Source organism: Tamandua tetradactyla, chromosome 13 (assembly GCF_023851605.1).
Source record: "Tamandua tetradactyla isolate mTamTet1 chromosome 13, mTamTet1.pri, whole genome shotgun sequence".
Taxonomy (NCBI): Eukaryota; Metazoa; Chordata; class Mammalia; order Pilosa; family Myrmecophagidae; genus Tamandua; species Tamandua tetradactyla.
Genome location: NC_135339.1, coordinates 93820258 through 93838051, shown reverse-complemented (window position 1 = coordinate 93838051; position 17794 = coordinate 93820258). Strand labels below are relative to the sequence as shown.

Genomic DNA, 17794 nt, shown 5'->3' with positions numbered 1-17794 from the left:
AGAAACTCTGAGTCCTCAAATCAAGCCCGCGAGGTCTTGTAAAGCCGCTGGGACTAGCATCTCCCTCTGTGGAGTGCTTGTGGCCACCTCCCTCTTGACTGTTTTCATGTGCTAAGCCGCCTGACGACACCCCACCATGTGGGGCAGGAAGGGGGCAGGGCTGCGGGGCAGAGTCCCGTGTGGGGAACGGGGCTCTCCAGCGCGTGACACAGCAGCATGGTTCCTCCCTTGTTTGGGGTTACAGGCAGTCAGCATGTGGAAGTTAGGGCCTTTCTTCCTGCAGGTGGTTCTTTGGGGCCCCTTCCCCTCCTGGGAGCCTCAGGGTGGCAGAGGTCCCAGGCCCAGTACTGGCCACCAGGGTCCCCAAGGCTCACGGGGAGATCACAGCCCTGAGCCAGCCCTGGGCCAGCCCCGCTGTAGGGCAGAATGCAGCGCTCGGGCTGGTGCGTGCAGTGCTCGGCGCCCAGAGGGTGCTGGGGGGCTGGGCGGGGTGGCGGCACCTGCCCAGCAGTCTCTGGAGCTGGGGGACAGCTGCAAGTGGCCGGAGTGGCTCTGCATTGCTGCACCCCCCTGCCTCCACCCCTCTGGAGCTTCTGGGGGCGCCTGGGATTTGGAACCTTCCCAGGAGGGTCTTCGGACCCTCCCCAGCCGCCCCAATACTTTCCAGCAGGGATTCTGGCTTGGTCGTGTCTGAGAGGCACACGGAGTAGGGTCAAATCCCAGTGAAAATCCCCATGAAAAACACAAATGCGGAGACCCTGGCGGAGAGAAGGTGCATTTAGTAAGAAGCAGTGGGAAAGGGCTTTAGGAGGCCCGTGCAGAATTACCTCGTCAAACCCCATGCCCGCCCCAGGAGACCTCACACCCTGCGGGACAGATACGGAAATCAACCTTTTCCTTTCAGCACACGGTTGTTTATGTCATGGCCATTAGACATAAGCAACATCTGCCATATATTCATAGCAGGCAGAGCCTTTTATGGCAGGGGTGGTCAATTGAATTTCCCCAGAATATTAGGCTAGGATGAAGATTTCCACTTCTGGCCGTTTCATGACAAGGGCGGGTTTATTTTGTAACTTCTCATGACCGGGCTGATGTGTGTAACGCGTGCTGTGCAAACACGACTGGCCATCAACGTAATAAAGAGCATCGATCGGGGAGCTAGAGGGACATTTCCCTATCTTCCTTATCCCGATTTTATACATTTTCTATGATGTGCCTGTATTAATAAGACAACACATTTTGAACAGTGCTTGTGTATCCTGGCTTTAAATCTGTGTACACCCATCATAAGGAATTTGAAAAATACAGAAAGACAGATGGAAAGAAGGACGTCTGCCCCATGCACTCGCTGGGAAAACTTCCTTTTGTGGTTTCTCCGCATCTGAAACCACAGCACTTGCTGCCTTTCCGCCTCTGGGTCTCTGACCGCCGCTGGACGTCTTTCTTAAGGCTCAGACTGTCCCTGGGGTCTGCAGGGTCCACCATGAACCTGCCCTAGCCCTGGACCCTGGCCTGGCGCAGGCCGCACTGCCCCTCGCCTGCTCCTCTGTCCCAACCGCCACGGCCGGCGCCTGTCTCCAGGCCTCCACCCCTGCCCTCTCCTGTCTCCAGGCCTCCACCCCTGCCCCTCTCCTGTCTCCAGGCCTCCACCCCTGTCCTCTCCTGGCTCCAGGCCTCCACCGCTGCCCTTCTCCTGGGTCTCCAGGGGCAGCCAGGTGGGCCTGTTCAAGCGACACTCAGGGCCCCTCCTGAGCCCCTCCCTGCAGGGCCTCCAGATGTCCTGTCCTCACATGCAGCCCCTCCCCATGTTCAGCTTCCTGACGTCTCGCCCTGGAGCCCCCCAGCAGGCGTCTGCCCTGGGACATCTGCACCTCCTGCTCCTGCTTCATAGAACCTCCCCTGGCTGCACAGACCCTCCTTTAGCTGTGCAGACCCTCCCTCCCTGCATATGGACCCTCCACCCCTGTGCAGACCCTCCCCCTGTTGCCCCTCCTCCCACTGAGCAGACCCTTCCGTCGGCTGCGCGGACCCTCCCCTGGCTAGGTGGACCCCTCCTCCCGCGGCCCCTGCCCCCGCTGCGTGGCCCCTCCCCCGGCTGCCTGCAGGGCCCCTTCCTCGTCTCCTTCAGGATTTCACACGTCTGTCTGTCCCCTTCCCCCTGACTCCTTCCCCGACCACTTAAAATGGAACCGACCTCGCAGTGCCTGACCCCCTGCCTGGCCGTGTTTCTCTCCATTGCACCCCTGAACTTGCAACAAACCAAATGAGCAGGAACAGTGAACACCTGTGCCTGCCCCCCGGAGGGGCGCCCTCCAAGGAGAGTGTCGTGCTCGCCCCCCTGCCGGGCCCCAGCTCGACGGGCCCGCGTCCCCCAGCAGGCCCAGATTCTGCTGGAGTGACCGCGCGGTGCACGGCTGCCTGGGGTTCGGCGACCTGCTCCGCTGGCCGACGTGTCACCGCGTGGCCTGTCCTCTGCGGTCCGGCTGTCCTGGCAGCTCAGCCGTGCGTGGACGTCCCCGGGCAGAGTGCCCTCCGCAGGCTGCTCCTTGCCTCTCACCCCAGCCTTTGTCTCAGGGAGGTGGGTGTGGGTGAGCGGCCGAGGGGAGACATGGACCAAAGGTCAGGGATTATCTCAGGGTGCTTTTCGGAACTGGTCCGATGGGCTTCTGCCATCAATGGCAGATGGAACCTACGAAATGTTCCTTAGAAACCACATCTATGTGGGGCAGTGACCCTTCCATTAAATGAAACGAGTTGACAGGTGCGGCGGGAGAATGTTCAGGGTCTGAGAGCCACGCGCACCTGCTGGGCTGACCTGCGCGGGCTTTGGGGTCTCTGGAAGTGGCCGCTTGGGAGGCCAGCCTCCCACCGGGGCCCCGCGAAGCTCCCGCACCCCGGACCCTGCGCCCGGCCACTTCTCGGCCCAGCGACCTCGACTAGTGGCCCGCCCGGGGACCTGCCCGTCCTCCACAGTCCGTCCAGCGGTGCTGCCCGGGCTCTGGCGGTGTGTCCTGCCCTCTGGGCGCAGTGTGGGCCAAGGGGTGGCCGGTGGAGGGAGCGCGTCCCAGCGTCTGTGCCGGGCTCAGCCTCGGCGGGGGTGACGCCGGCCCCTTCCTGCGGCGCACGCGTCTCTCAGGGGTGCCGGACCCTGTCCTAAAGGTGGACCTCGCCTTCTCTCTCCTCTAGGTGGTTCCCACAGCAGCCTTAAGGCCCCTGGCAGCAGTCCCGCCATCACCTTCACCGCCGCCACCATGGTCTCCATGGGCCCCGAAGGGCTACACGGCCCCGCGCCCCCCAGCCTGCAGCCGTGCCACCTGCTGACCCTGTCTCCCATCAAAATACCGCTGCGGGCCGTCCCCGTGTCAGGTAAGTGCGCAGAGGGGTCTCCGGGCCCTGGGCTCCTTCCAGAACCCACTGAGGTACAAACAAGGCAGCGGCCAGCAGCCCTGCTCTCAGGACCTGGCCAGCGACCCATCCCCTGGTCCCAGCCCCATGGAGGGACCCTGGCTGGGGTCACAAATCCTCTTAAACTGTGCAAACGCACCTCAGTCCCACCGGGCAGAGCCTGAAGGCAACAGCGCAGTTTCTGCCTTAGAACCAAGGGTGGAACTGTGTGGGATGCGCCAGGGGTTCTCTCCCCTTACGGGAACACAGCAGGTTACTGATCACACGGGAGGCACAGAGGTTTGTGACGTTCTTACTTTGGGCATGGAAGAAAGCGAAGGCAGCTGACTAGAGAACACCAAGGCTCTGGGTCAGCCATGCACCTGAACACCAAGCCAAGCCCCCCAGATGTGGCTCTCACAAGGCTGTGCCCCCTGGGCCTGCCAGCCTGGACAGCTCCAGGCCCTGGTATGGGGTCCCGACACGGTGGGGCCGTGGGGACACCTGCATGCTGTCAGCCGATGCACGGAGTGGCTGGCTTGCTTGGAGAGCATCCTGGGGACAGGAGGGCAGGTGGGGTGAGCAAAAGTGCGGGGTGCAGCAGGGGAGGGGTCCCGGGGACGCAGGAGGCCCCTGCGTTCTTGCAGCCACTGTCCCGCGTGCTGACAGCTGCACAGCCCTCTACTAACTCTTCCTGCGCCCCTTATGCTGCCTTCCTAATGGGAGAGAGACACGGGGAAGGCACCTTTGGCATTGGTTTGGGATGAGCCCTCAGTGCCTGTCAGCTGCACGCGCGTTTTAGTTTTAGTTGCTCATGTGAGGAGTGAAACCTGCTTGGAGGTGCATGGGGGAGGTTTTCCTCTCCGTGTTAGAGTCAGAAACAGGAGCCTGTTCATGGCAGGGAGGCAGGCAGCCTCGGCTCACTGCTTCCTGGTGTTTGGACTGTTTTTGGTTCATTAACTTTGATTTTGGTAAGTCGTCTGTGGTCTTAGCACGGCGCCTCTGACTTCCGGTATTTCTGTGTCGGCGTGACGGATCGGTTGGTCTGTAGAACACCATATTCTCAAGAACAAAATTTTATTTCTCTTTTACATGTTGGTGGACATGTATTTAGGGTGTGATCAGGAAAATAAAACACACAGGTTATCTCTTGTGTGGAGCATAATATAAAGCTATATCAGGATTTTGGTTAGAAACATCAGTCCATCGACATTTATTATGGGTGACTTGCTGTTTCCCAAGAAAATTAATCTTAGAAATAACCCAAAACTGTGTACCCCAGGGGTGGCTTCACTTTCCATGGCTTTTATATGATTTATAAAGTGACATAATAATTAGACATCTCTCTGTATTTGCATTTTAGAAGGTTCTATAATGAAATTTGCCATAATGTGCACTCAGTTAGAAAAAGACTAGCATCAACATTATCTATCATTTAGATAACTGCCAAGATGGGGTGTCAGAAAGATGGAGGGGGCGTTACTGGAGGGGTGCCTTCTGAGATTGCCTTAGCGCCGTCAGCCTCGGGGTCCTGCGCTGCAGTGGAGGCCGAGGTCGAAGCTGGGGTGCAGGCGGGCCTTGGGCCTGGACCCCGACCGCAGGCCAGTGGGTGGCCTCAGAGCGCCTTGACCAGCCGTGGTTTCAGGGTGGTGCAGCCCACCCCAGGGTGAGAAGGCGGGCAGGCCTTCAGGAGGGATGGCGGCTAAGTGGCCCTGACCTGGCCCTCTCCTCCTGACGTTTTCCGGAGGCAGTGGAGTGAGGCCGGCCCTGTCTCGGCTGTAACGCTCTAAGAAATGGCACTGGGTGCTTTTGGAAACCCCATTTGAGAGATCGCGGGATGGGGAGATGGCCTCTCCCAGCGCAGGACCATTTCCAAACCACCGGCTCGATGGGGCTGAAGACGCGGTGCTCTGGTGGGCCAGCCGAGGGGCCCAGCTGCCCTAGGACAGCCCCGCATCCTTCCTGGGGGTGGGGGGAGGAGTGGAGCAGAGGAGAGAGGTCTTTTGACGGCAAAACAGACTTTCATCAACTAAGAAAACACCGTTTTCCGTTGAGTTTACTCTGTATTCCAATTGATTTTATGAAAGCGTGTGACCTCTAATTACCTACAGATGAATAATCCTGTTTTCATTCAGAAGGTAATGACTCCCATTTTAGACGAATGCACCAAGCTGTTTTCCTTAGGCCCTTGGCGTGGTAGTAGAAGCGCTGTAACCTCACCAGCTCTGCAGAGCTCAGATGACTTGTTCCCAGTCTGGGGCGATTTTGCCCCCAGGGGACATGTGCCAATGTCTCCGGACATCTTTGGTTGTCACCTTTTGGGGTGGTGACTGGGCTGTAACACGTGACGGCTGAGGATGCTGCTAAAGATATCACGGGGCCCAGGCCAGCACCGCCACAAAGCGGCCCAGTCTGCAGTGTCAGCCGGGCGTCCCTGAGAAGCCCTGGGTGGGGGAAGGACAAAGCAGAGGCGACTTGGCCGGGAGGTGACCCAGCCGTGTCCAGGTAGGGCTCCCCTTTCCGAATGCTGCGCCCGAGCAGGGGCCTTGGGCAGGCTGGAGGGCAGCTGAGGGAGGGCGAGGGGCGCGATCATCTCTGCTCACATCTCCATGCCAGTTTCACGTAAGCACAGCTTGCCCCACTTCCACCTCTTCTTTGGAGTCGGAGAGCCTCAGGCTAAAGGAGGACACTGTGGGGGAAAGTAAAAGGTGTCTAGTGCCATGTTATTTTAGAGGAGCTCATGAAATTTGTCAAGGGGAGATTGAAAGGTTGGGGGAGAGGATTTGTCCTGGGGAACAGAAGTTCCTTTCTGGAGCACTCCTGCATCGAAGCATCCAAACCGCAGCCGCACAGCACCTATTCTGCTCACACCTCATGCCTGGACCCAAATTTGTGAGAATTCTCATGGGACAAAACCCTAGTGTCTGCCCCTAATGGGCAAAGTAAGTGAAGTGATTCTTCTTTGAAGAAGGATGGTATTTATGGTTAAACCTTCACCCATCATCTCCCGAGCCTTCAGTGAAGAAGGTGAAACCTGAGTAAGTAAGTGTTGCTCCCTTGTAGAGTAAATTACTATTGAATACAAATATTAAAAAGCACCATCTGCCTTGGAAACCATTTACCACCTGTTCTTTTGCTTCCAGAACTATTTAATGGTTTAAATTTAACATTTTGTCCTGCCACAGAACAGCTGGGAAACGACTTTTTTTTTTTTAAATCAGCAACTTGCCAGCCAAACTGCGCAGCGAGTGAGGACGGCGTGTTGGATTGTGCTGCTTCCCAGTGGCTGCAGCTCGCCGCCTGAGCGGGCTGTGCAGACGCTGGCTCCTGACGGCACCCCCAGCCACTTGGGGATGGAGCCTTTTCCTTTTGATTCAGGCTTGCTTCCTCCTCTACCGTAATCAGAATTGCCATAATACATAGTAACATTTTCGAGGTTTTCAGGGAGAAAAAAATACTGTCACAATGTAGTTACTTACACTGCCAAATGCCTGCCATCCAGCCACTTCCATGAGAAAGGCAGACACTTCTCTAATGGAGGTTTGAGCTGCCTCCAGTAGAAAGCTTATTGAGTTAAAAGGTGTGTATATTTTGTTCTCCACAATAAGTGAACTCATGTTAAGAATGCCAGCCGTGAATAGTCACACTGTTGTTACATTTTGAGCATGCAAGCTGCAGAATTTTCTACTTGGTAAGCCATTGTTGCATCCAAAAGTATTTCTGGGAATTTTAAGATTGCCCATCTTGAAATGACCCCCTTTGACCTTGGGCTCTACTGGGTGCTGCCCTTCTCTCTGCTGCCCTCCCGGACAAACTCCTGGCTCTTGACTCAGCGCGCGCGCTCTCCCCATTAGCTCCAACTCACTCTATCTGAAAGGAAAAATTGGAAATACATCATGCATGCAAAATCACATTTACGTTATGTCAAGTAAGAAGAATGCTAGTACAATACCTGCCCAGGGACCACCCTTGGAGCTTGAGGAATAGATGTTTCCAGGACCCTAGCCCACCGCCCCCACCCCGAGCCTGACCTCCAGTTACCCCAGAGGAATCCTGCTCATCACTCCTTTGCTACTTTGTATATTATGCTTGCCATGTGTGTTTTATCTTGAATGTTACATAACTCAGGTTTTTGAATTTCACATAAAATGCAGTCCCGTTTTCTGCATGATTCTCCTTTTGCTGGAAATGCTGTGCTTTGTAAAGTCGCCTGCGTGGGAGCTGTGATCCCCCTTTTCCAATCCATCAGCGTGCCGGCCTTGACTCCACCCGTCCTCCTGCCTCCTCTGCCACCTTCTGGCCCAGCCAGCGGCCTCAGTGTGGGAGCTGCTGCATGGACTCCCTGTGTCCTTGCGTCCCTGCATCCCTGCGTCCCTCCGTCCCACCCCGCCTGGGGTCTCCACGCAGGAGCTTAGGCCAAGCCGCAGAGGCTCTGGCCACCCCTGCTGCAGCCCACGCCGTGGCTCCTCTGAGCTGAGCACTCACTCCACCACTCTCCCTGGAGCCTCCTTTCAAGGCCCAGTCTGTGCTCTCCCCTGCCCTGTACCCCTCCCCTGCCCTGTACCCTCTCCCCTGCCCTGTACTCCTCTCCCTTCCCCTATACCCTCTCCCCTGCCCTGTACCCCTCTCCCCTGCCCTGTGCCCCTCTCCCCTGCCCTGTACCCTCTCCCCTGCCCTGTACCCTCTCCCCTGCTCTGTACTCCTCTCCCCTCCCCTGTACCCTCTCCCCTGCCCTGTACCCCTCTCCCCTGCTCTGTGCCCCTCTCCCCTGCCCTGTACCTTCTCCCCTGCCCTGTACCCTCTCCCCTGCTCCGTACCCCTCTCCCCTGCCCTATACTGCTCCTCAGTCAGTTTACATTCGTCCCTTGTGCCTCGATCACATCAGGCTCCCTTCTGCCGCGGGGCCTTTGCAGGGCTCTTCATCGGCCTTGACATCCCTCTGCCCAGCACCGCCCTGGCTGCCCCCATCCTGTCATTCAGCTCCGAGAGGCGGCCCCTGGCCACACATCCCAGCACAGCCATAGAGTCAACTCCTCACCACCTCTCGTTTACTCCTCAGCACTTATCCTTGCCTGGAATCCTTTTTGTGTTTATTTATTTCTGGCTTATTTCCTCTTCTCTGGATTGTCAGCTCCTCCGGGCGGGGCCGTTCCAGGTGCTGTCGCTTCTGAGTCTCTCCTGCCCTGGCTCATTCTCTGCAGAGTTGCACTTGGGGAGCTGTGCTCACTTACTCCTTGTGGAATGGAGGCAGCCAGCAGTGCCCCACTCAGGTGCTTTGCCCCGCGGTGCTTCTCCTCTGGGGTATTTGGGGGCTGCTTGGCTGAGTGAGGCCCCTGAAGAGGAGGGGTCTCTGTCCCCGTGAAGAGATGCGGAGCTTCTCTGAGTGTGCTCATCGTGTGACTGCCATGTGGAGAGACGATGGCAGGCGTGGGCAGTGCTTGTCACGCGGCGTTAACTGGAACCCCTACTTGGAAAGGCAGAAAACAAGGCTCTGTGGTGCCAAAGGGGTTGTCACACCTCAATCTCTCCATTCTTGTGACATGTGGATTTCCTGGGGCCCAAAAGACTCAAGCTGAAAAGGGCTTGGGGCCCCTCCTGCCAGTGCCAGGATGTCACACTGAGAAGAGAGCCAGGCGGGTGGGGGGCTGACGGTGGGTGAAGGGCCCAGGGAGGGTGAGGGGCTGACGGCCATGTCCCCGGCTGTGAAGGGCATGGCAGGGGCTGCACCTCAGCTCTCCTTCCCCAGGGCCTTGCGTTTTCTTCCCCCGCCTGCCCTGCCCTGAGTTTCCCACCGTGGGCCAGAATTCACGTCCAGGGCTGAGAGCCACTGCGCTGAACTCAATGGCCCAGGGCGGGGACCGGGGCGGCCCCCGGAAGGGAAGGGAAGCGGACGGCTGTGCTCCTGGCCAGTCACGGCCCGGACGTGTCCTCAAGGGGCGGACGCCTGCTGTGCCGGAATGGCTGATAAAGAGGCCGGGCAGAGGGGCCGCGCCACACACACCCCTGCAGGGTGACCGACGTCCCCCAACCCACGGGTGGTCTCCAATCGGGGGTCTGCCACTGTGTGAGGAAAAAGGTGGCTCCACAGACGGGGGCAGGCGGGGGAGCCCCGAGCCCCCATCGCCAGGCGGCCTTGCCTGTGGGCCACGCTGCGTCGCCGTGGCCGCGGGGGCCTCCCCAGCTGTTTCTCTGCAGCAAGACGGCGGCTCCTTCCTGGGCCCAACCGCGTCCCTGGCAGCGGCTGTCAGAGGCGGCGCAGGGTGACATCTGCCTGAGGATGTAGGAGGGCGAAGTGGCCTGGAGACGCTGGCTCGGGGGCAGCCACTGGAGAGCTGCTGGGCCCGGCCGCTTGGATCTTCTGAGGCCGGAGCAGGCCCTCGGTGTAGACGCCAGCCCATGCTGGGGGGGGGGGGGGACGGTGTCGTTTTAGGAACAAGAACTGTCCATGCTCACCGGCCTCGGGGGGGTGTTGACGTTTGGCTCTCAGAGGCCACCTGGGAGATGCTTCCCACCGGCCCCTCCCAGGCAGCAGTGCTGCTCCCCAGTAGCTCTGGTGCGCTGTGAACCGAGGTCCCCCTGGAACAGGCGTGCGGGGATGCGGATGTCCCCTCTGGCCCAGCCGTCCACCAGTGTGGGTTCAGGGCTTGACGGATTTGTTCTAGGGCTCCCGGAAAGTGCCAGAAGAACGACGTCATCCGGGAAGTGGAGAGAACGTCTTATTGCACACATCTTCTGCTGTGAGTTGAAGTCCCGATGGAGTAGCATCCGCCTTTCCCCTGACTCCTCCGTGACCGCGGCCAGACTTGGGGCAGTGCTGGCGGCTGGGAGCACAGTGAAACCCGAGACGGGGAGAGGACGAGCCGCACGTGAGCCTGGTGGGAGCAGGTCTCACAGGGCCCACGCTCTGTACAGGCTTGGGAGGAGCTGGGCCAGCGCTGGGGACTTTGGAGAGAGCCGAGTGGCAGCGGAGACCCCGGAGCGGGCCTGGACCTCTGCAACCATGGGGTTTGCTCAACTGGAGCAGCCGAGGGTGCAGGGCCATGGGCGGCCTGCAGTGGGGGGCACAGTTGGGGCTCTGAGGCCAAGGGAGAGATGGGGCAAAGGGAGAGTGGGGCAGAGAAGTCAGGACTCACTGTCAGCCTGGACAAGCACGGGGCCCGAGCACAGAGGTGGGGAGAAAGCCACCGAGCGGTCAGGGACCGAGGCCAGGCTCCAGAGGCCTGAGGATGGGCCAGGGTAAAATCTGGGCTGTTTCCATGAAGACGTGAGGGCTGATGCCACTCCGTTTGCCTGGAATCTGTGCTCTGAAAGAGGCACCCAGCCCTGCAGTTTCGCAGGGAGCCCTGCAACGGCCTAATGCCTGAGCGCGCCCCCGGGTGCTGACAAACCACGGATGCGAGTGGCCTTCCACTCTCCATGACTTGTGCCATCCAGGAGCACTGGTGGAAGTGGGGCTTGAAGTGGACACCAGGATGTGAGAGCCAGGGAGCAGCCCCAGATTCCCCTACTCCGTGCGATACTGGGCTGTAAGCACTTGGGAACCTGCCGAGAGAGAGCTGCGTGCTGCACGGGCTGAGGAAGGAAAGGGTGGGCTTACACATCTGCCTGCTCCCTTACGAAGCCGGCTCAGTGGTGCAGCTAAATACCGCATGAAAAATGGCTGTGCTGAAACCCACCAAGGCTCAGTCCACCATCGAATGTGTCCCCTTGTGCAGGACGAGGCCTCCATCTACTGAAGCGGCGTTGTTCCAGCTGAAGGGTCTAGTGGGCTTTGGCAATGCACAGTGTTCTGGACATTCCTTTGAGGCCTGCATTTCAGCTGTAAGTTTTCATGGTGGATATTTATATTTTGGATAAACAGCTGATACTAGGCCACAATTTCATTGCAGTGGTGCATTTTTTCCCCTGACTCCTTCGAGTAGAATATCAGCGCATAGCACACATCGACACTGTGCATTGTTAAATGACTTCAGCTAGAACGCATTGGGAGCCAGTCCACTCTACTATCCAGTGGTTGATCTTGGGGTCACTGTGGAAGGTGCAAGCCTCAGGTACAGGAGACTGTCCCTTTCCCGAGGCCGCATGGACTGGGGGAGCTGTGCTGAGAGGCCTCGACTGAGTCGGGGTGTAGCCCTTTATCTCATCTTGCTGCAATCCAGAGGGAAGAGAAGAGTGGCCTGAGACTTATGCAGTACAGCACTCCCCTCCCCCGGAACAGAAAATTCGGGGATCTCATGGGCCATGGGCTGACTGGCATGTCCAGCGTGGTGGCTGCTTTCACTCCTGGGAGGTACATACTCTTGGCACCCCTTTTCTCTTGAGTGGGGTTCTATTTAGGGACTCTTGTGCACTCCTGCCCAGTGCTTCTGTCCATCCGTCTCAGCGTTCCTGCAGCGCCCAGTGTCTGCAGAGCAGGTGCCAGGAGAGTAGTTACTGAGCGGGGGATGCCACAGCCAGGGGACACGCCACGCCGTCGGAGGTCATGTGAGGCATCCTGGTTAGAATAGGACGCTCTGCTTTTGTGTCTGCACGACACGTGGCGCGTCAGGTCTCCTCTTAGCAGTGACCTCAGAAGAGAAGAGCCCAAGTCCTTCAGTGGCGCAGGTGTCCCCCAGGCACGTTTGGACGTCTCCTGGCCACGCCCGGGACCTCGTCCCTGTGCACAGGAGCGCGTGCACGCCTCTGCCTGGGGACCAGGTGCTGGTGGCCTGACATCGGGCCTGTCCGGGGGCCCCCATTATGTCTAGTCCGCTCTCTACCTGAGGCACACCGGCCTCCTGGGGGTCAGGTGATGTTTCCTGCACCCACTGGACTCCCACTCACCCGGCGTCCCCTCCACGGCAGCCTATCGCAGGAAGGACATGGCATTGGCCCCGGGAGCACGTCTGCATGCGGGACTCCCGGCGTGTGTGGGTGGCTGTGTGCTGGCTGCGCCCCTGGAGCTCCGCCTTTTCGTCTGGGACAGGGCGAGGGCTTGTCATTCTCAGCGCGTGCAGCAGGGGTTTCTCTCTCCAGGTTCTTTCTTTACCAGGCTGGTGGCGTCTGCATTTCTGCCCTGATTGGAAAAGGAGGGGGAGAGCTCTTGCTTTCGTGCTCACTCTAAACCAACACTAACGTTGTGGGTGCGAGTGTGCGAGGGAGTGTGCGAGCTCCCAGCCAAGCAGAAGTGTGAATGGATTGCTGACGGCTTGGCAGTGGAGGCATGTCATGGTTTAGTAATTTGCACAAATTGGGTGAAACTTACGCCCAAGTTCTTTCAAGAGAGAACTGAAGTTACGATAGTTTCCAAAAGAAAGAAGTCTGCTTCTTGCCTGGAAAGGGCTCCAGAGGTGTTCTTCCTGGAAAGGCGAGTCTCTCCACCGGTCTCCTTCATGCCGGGGTCCTGAGGCCCAAAGCTGCCTGCATCTGAGAAGGACCGTAGACGGCGTGCTTTATTTTTTCTCTTCTTCTTTTTTTTTATAAATTAGGGTGCTGACTCTGCTAAGAGGGCAGAATCGCCCCGCTGATATCGGCCATGGACCATGGGCTCGTCTGTGGCACAAACCCAGCCCTAGTCCTCGAGCTGGGGCCTGTGTGGAGAAAATCGGAGTTTTTCTCCGATTCCCTGTCTTGTCCCTGCTCCTGTGTGTAGCCTAGTAGCCACCCCACTTTTCTGGAGCACATCTGGGTGCCCAGCATATGGCTGGGTTCTGGGTACAGGGCTGAGAAGCCACCGGAAAGGACGGGCGCCCTTTCCTGGCAGGACCGTGCCCTGAGCCAGGGGGGCCGCGTGCGCTGACCTTTGTGCCTCTGTGCTGACCTCTGTGGGGGTGCAGGTGTGTTGGGGTGCTCAGGCCTGCTTAGGCCCCCCACCCCGAGAGAGATCCCACCCCCACAGAGCCCCCACAGAGCCCCCCAAAGACCCCACAGAGCCCCCCAAAGACCCCACAGAGCACCCACAGAGCCCCCCCAAAGACCCCACTGAACCCCCACAGAGCCCCCCAAAGACCCCACAGAGCACCCACAGAGCCCCCCCAAAGACCCCACAGAACCCCCACAGAGCCCCCACGGAGCCCCCACAGAGCCGCCCCCACAGGGTCCCCCAGAGCCCCCATCCCGGTCGTAGCCGACGGGCAGCCCCTGGCAGGGCAGCTGGGGGCTCCGGGGGAGACACTGGGGCCGGGGCGCAGCAGGGGCAGGTGGGGTGGGGAGGCAGACGCTGGGCTGCTGTGCAGCGTGCCGAGGCCTGGGGGCGAGAGGGGGTCTGGAGGGGAGTCCCCATGCCTTCCCCAGCCCTTCCTGTACCTATTAGTCCGTTTCTCTGAAGGAAAATTCCTCAAAGCAAAGGTTGTCTCTGCTGCTGCTTTTGATTTCTCTCCCATTTCGGTTGGCCTCAGTCCTACCAGACCTTAACCGTCCGCACCACTGAAATTGCTCTCATCAAGGTCGTTGATAACGTCCTTTTCCAAATCCACACTGAATTCTCTGTCCTTTCTGAACTGGCCTTTCATCAGCTCTGACTGGCTCCCTCTTGAAGCATTTGTAGTCCGACCTGCATCCGGGCAACACCTGGTCAGTCCACCCCTCCTGGCTGCCCTTCTCGGCGCCCCGTGCTCCCTCCTGTCACCCCTTTGCTGAGCGGGCCAGGGGCTCACTCCACAGTCCCTTCCCTTGGGCCACACGCGGCTGCGCTGGCAGCCGGAGCTCACCAGGGCAACTTCCACTGAAATCACTGGCCTCATGTTTTGTCATTGCCTCCACATTTGTTTGCACCTGGGCCACCCCCACCCCCGATTCCTGCACCCCTGACTGTGTCCTCTCTGCTTCGGTGCTTAAAAACCATGTCAAACTGAGCAGACCGCCGGCAAGCTCGTGTCCTTTTAACTACAGCAAATGCACTCCAACTTGTAGTATACTTATTCTCCTCAAGGTGAGAACTGGGGGGAATAAAAAAGAAGAAAAGGTGGTGGCCCCACAGAGTAGAGTGCAGGGTGGGGTGACTGGGTGTCAGGGTATGGCAGAGGCAGTGGGAGGCGGGGACTCTGGCACATTCCATGGCCTTGAGCACATGCCTTGTCTCCAAAGCGAGCCTGTGGCTTTGATGAGAGGTGGGCGGCCTAATGAGTCAGCCGTGCTTACCAAACAGACCTTCAGATTTTGCAGGAATAGTAGCTGTCATTTTCATGTGTTGCAGAATTATGAAATTTGTTAAAGATTCATTTAGACTTGTAAATGTATATACATGAGAAAAACAACCCAATTAAAAGTTAGCAAGAAATCTGAACAGGCATATCTCCAAAGAAGGTTTGCAAAGGGACAACAAGCACCTTGAAAGGTGCTCAGCCACACTAAGCATCAGAGATACATACAGATCGAGCCACAGTGCAATTCCGTTTCTTACCTGCTAGGATGGCTCAAATCAAAAAGTCAGAGGACAACAGGTGCTGGTGGAGACGTAGAGGCATTGTAATGCCCACAAATGGCTGGTGAGAATGCAGAATGCAAAGACCACTTTGGAAAAGGGTCCGGCAGTTTCTGAAGTGGTCAAAGATGGAATTGACCTATGAGCCAGTGAATCCACTCCGCACAAAACCTTGAACATGACTCTTACAATGAAATCTCCATGAGAATCAAAAGGTGGAAGCAGCCCGAGTGTCCATCAGCCAATGAATGGTTAAATAGAATGGGGTTGTCTCTCTGATGGGGTATTATACAGCCACAAAGCACTGAAAGATGCCCCAATGCAGAGCCACCTTGAAAAGGTTACGCTAAGAGAAAGCCAGACACTAGAGATCACAGGTCAGAATTCCATTTCTGTGAAATAACCCAGAATAGAGAACTCTGGAGAAGCAGAAGTGAATTGACATTACTTGAACTGGGGGTGAAGGTTCGGGGGTGTGGGTTTCTTTTAAGGTTGATGAAAATGTTTTAAAACTGATGGTGGTACTGGTTATATAAACCCAGTGAATACACCAAAAATCACTCAGCCGTACACTTTAAGGGGGTGAATTTTATGGTATGTGAGTTATATCTCAATAAAAGCTGCTGCAAAAGAATAGAGTGTGTGTGCAGCCCCTGTGCGCCCAGCTCCTACGTGCTGCTGTGCGGGAGGGTGCAGCCAGCACTGCCCGTATGTGGGCTGAGGATTAGAATGACGCGTTTACGCGGCTTCGGACCCGCCAGTCACGCCCCGTCCTGTGGTGAGCGTAGGGCACGTGGGTCCCGTCGAATCCGGTGGCTTTCTATTTCACTCGGCTTTGGGTCTCCCCTGGAGGCTTTTGGTCCAGACCACTATGACAGCTGTCCTGCCCCAGCCCGGCTGGCATGGACGCCAAGGTCCCCGTGGGCATTTCTTGCAGTCTGGGCGAGGCACGTGGGTGTGCTGGGCAGGCTCCACGCCGCCGTGTTAGACAGACCGTGTTTGGAGGGCGCAGCGTGAGCCCTGGGCCCGGGCCCCTTATCCACACCCCAGGATGCTGCCCACTAGCCCATCCCTGGGCCCTGCAAGGTGGGGTCCTCAAAGTGGGGTCCCAAGGGGCACCTTTCCTCTCTTGGCCTCCCAGGGCTGCTGTGGTCTGTGCCACACACTGGTTGGTTTTGCAACAGAAATCTTTTTTCTCAAGGTTCCAGAGGCCCCAGGGTCAAAATCAAGCCTGGTAGACCGAGCTTTCTCCAGAGCCGGTGGCTGCTGGGGCTGGCAGCCTTCTGATTGCTGCTTCTCCTGCCACGGCATCTCTGGCTTCCACATCTCCTCTGACTGCCTGCTCTTCCTCTCTTTATAAGGCCCCTGTCACAGGGATGAAAACTCACTCTCACTCACCTTGCCCACTCTCTAACTAATGGTAGCATCCTCATGAGGCCCTCCTCACAGTGGGTTCACACTTGCAGCAAGGCGGATTAAGATTCAGAACTCGCCTTAGGTTGGGGTACATCGCCCAGCACCCAGCACCTCCCCCTCTCTGCTATCTGGCCTGACTACTCGGAGGGTCCTGCTCCATCACTGGGACTGGGCTGAGGACTTCCTGGGCCGAGTGGGGGGCCTCTCGGAGCGCCTGTCCCGCAGCCCTGAGTGCAGGAGTCTCCTGGCTGGGAAAACCCCTCGGAGCTGTGTACGGGTGGGGGTGAGGTCCCTTGGCCCCGAGTCTCACCCCCCTCCCCCACATTGGGTCTTGGCTGCAAGCTGGAAGCCTGACCAGCGACAGTGGGTAGCTGCTGGGATAGGATGTAACAATCTGCAGCCAGGTCAGAGCAGGTGGCCCACATGTGGCAGGAACCGCCAGTGAACCTGGCCCTGCTGGCTGGAGGCCCTTTGTCAGGAAAGCTCTGGGGAGCCCGAGGTCGCCAGCCGTCTCTCCATGGGATAATTACAGGGGTCCCTCCCACAGCAGCACCCACAAGCTGGAGGACGGGTGTGCACGTGAGGCTGGTGTACAGGATGAGAGCAGGGTCCCCGCTGTTGCTTTTTGGGGATCAGCAAGCACCCCGCATGTCCAGATGGCATCTAACAGGCCCCAGAATCGGGATGCTGGGGTGCTGCCCCATGGCAGGCCGGGGAGTTTGCAGTGGAGCGCACCACCCAGTGGCTCTTGTTTTAGAAGGAGAATTATAATGGGTCTGTCACTGTAGTGCTGTCCAGTTAACTGCTGGATTAAATCTGCTCCGACACCACGGACGGCTAAATCCACATAGCGGGTTAAGTCGGTTCTCACCATCTAAGGAAAGTGCCACGAGTAATGTGGGGTGGCCCCAGCCAAGGAAGATGGGGGCCCGGCCCGGATCTGTGACTGTCCTGGAGAGCCCTGGTGGCAGGGTGGCCGCACCCTCTCCTCTGGAGTTGAGCCCAGAGCGAGCGTGTCCGGGCCAGAGGGCCAGGAGGCCGGTGTCCAGCCCCGTCGTTCTCGCTGTCTGCTCTCCCTGACCAGGTCTCCTTATCTTCAAAGTGTGGGGCACGTCGCCGCCACCCCCAGGGGCAGGAGAATGGCCCAGAGCTCAGGTGGAGTGGCAAAGCTCCCAGGCCGGCAGCTGTTGCAGGAGCAGCTCCAAGCGCGGCCTCAGGCGCCACGCCGCGGCGCTCCCTGCTCGTCTGTGAGCTCCAGAGCAAGCAGAGGAGGTCTCTAGGGGCCAGACAGCACCACGTGGCCTGGGGACGGCCCTTCGCGAAGGCCTGCAGGCCCCCTTGGGGCTTCCCCGGGCGCTGCCCGGCCTGGTGATGTGACAGGAGGCGAGGCTGGACGAGGACCAGGGAGAAACGCCTGGCTTACTCAGGTGCGCTCTGTGTGCAGCTGCAGCCCCTGACTGTAGGGCCCTTTGAGCCAGTTCTAGGTGGGGGTCCCCAGGGAGAGGCCCTTGGGGAGGCCGTGCTCCTGGGGGTCACCCTTCCTCCTGGGCCTGCGTGCGGGAGCCGTCATGGAGCCACCCTCTGCAGAGG

The 17794-nt window shown here is 58.4% G+C and overlaps 1 protein-coding gene across 1 annotated transcript in view; it reads left to right on the top strand.

The window, feature by feature from the left end:
• Positions 1–17794, top strand: part of TCERG1L (transcription elongation regulator 1 like) — a 215433-nt gene that overhangs the window by 34125 nt on the left and 163514 nt on the right. Inside the window, exon 4 of the mRNA XM_077124440.1 lies at positions 3190–3369. Within this exon, the coding sequence (XP_076980555.1) occupies positions 3190–3369 (180 nt within the window). The remainder of the gene's footprint in view (positions 1–3189; positions 3370–17794) is intronic.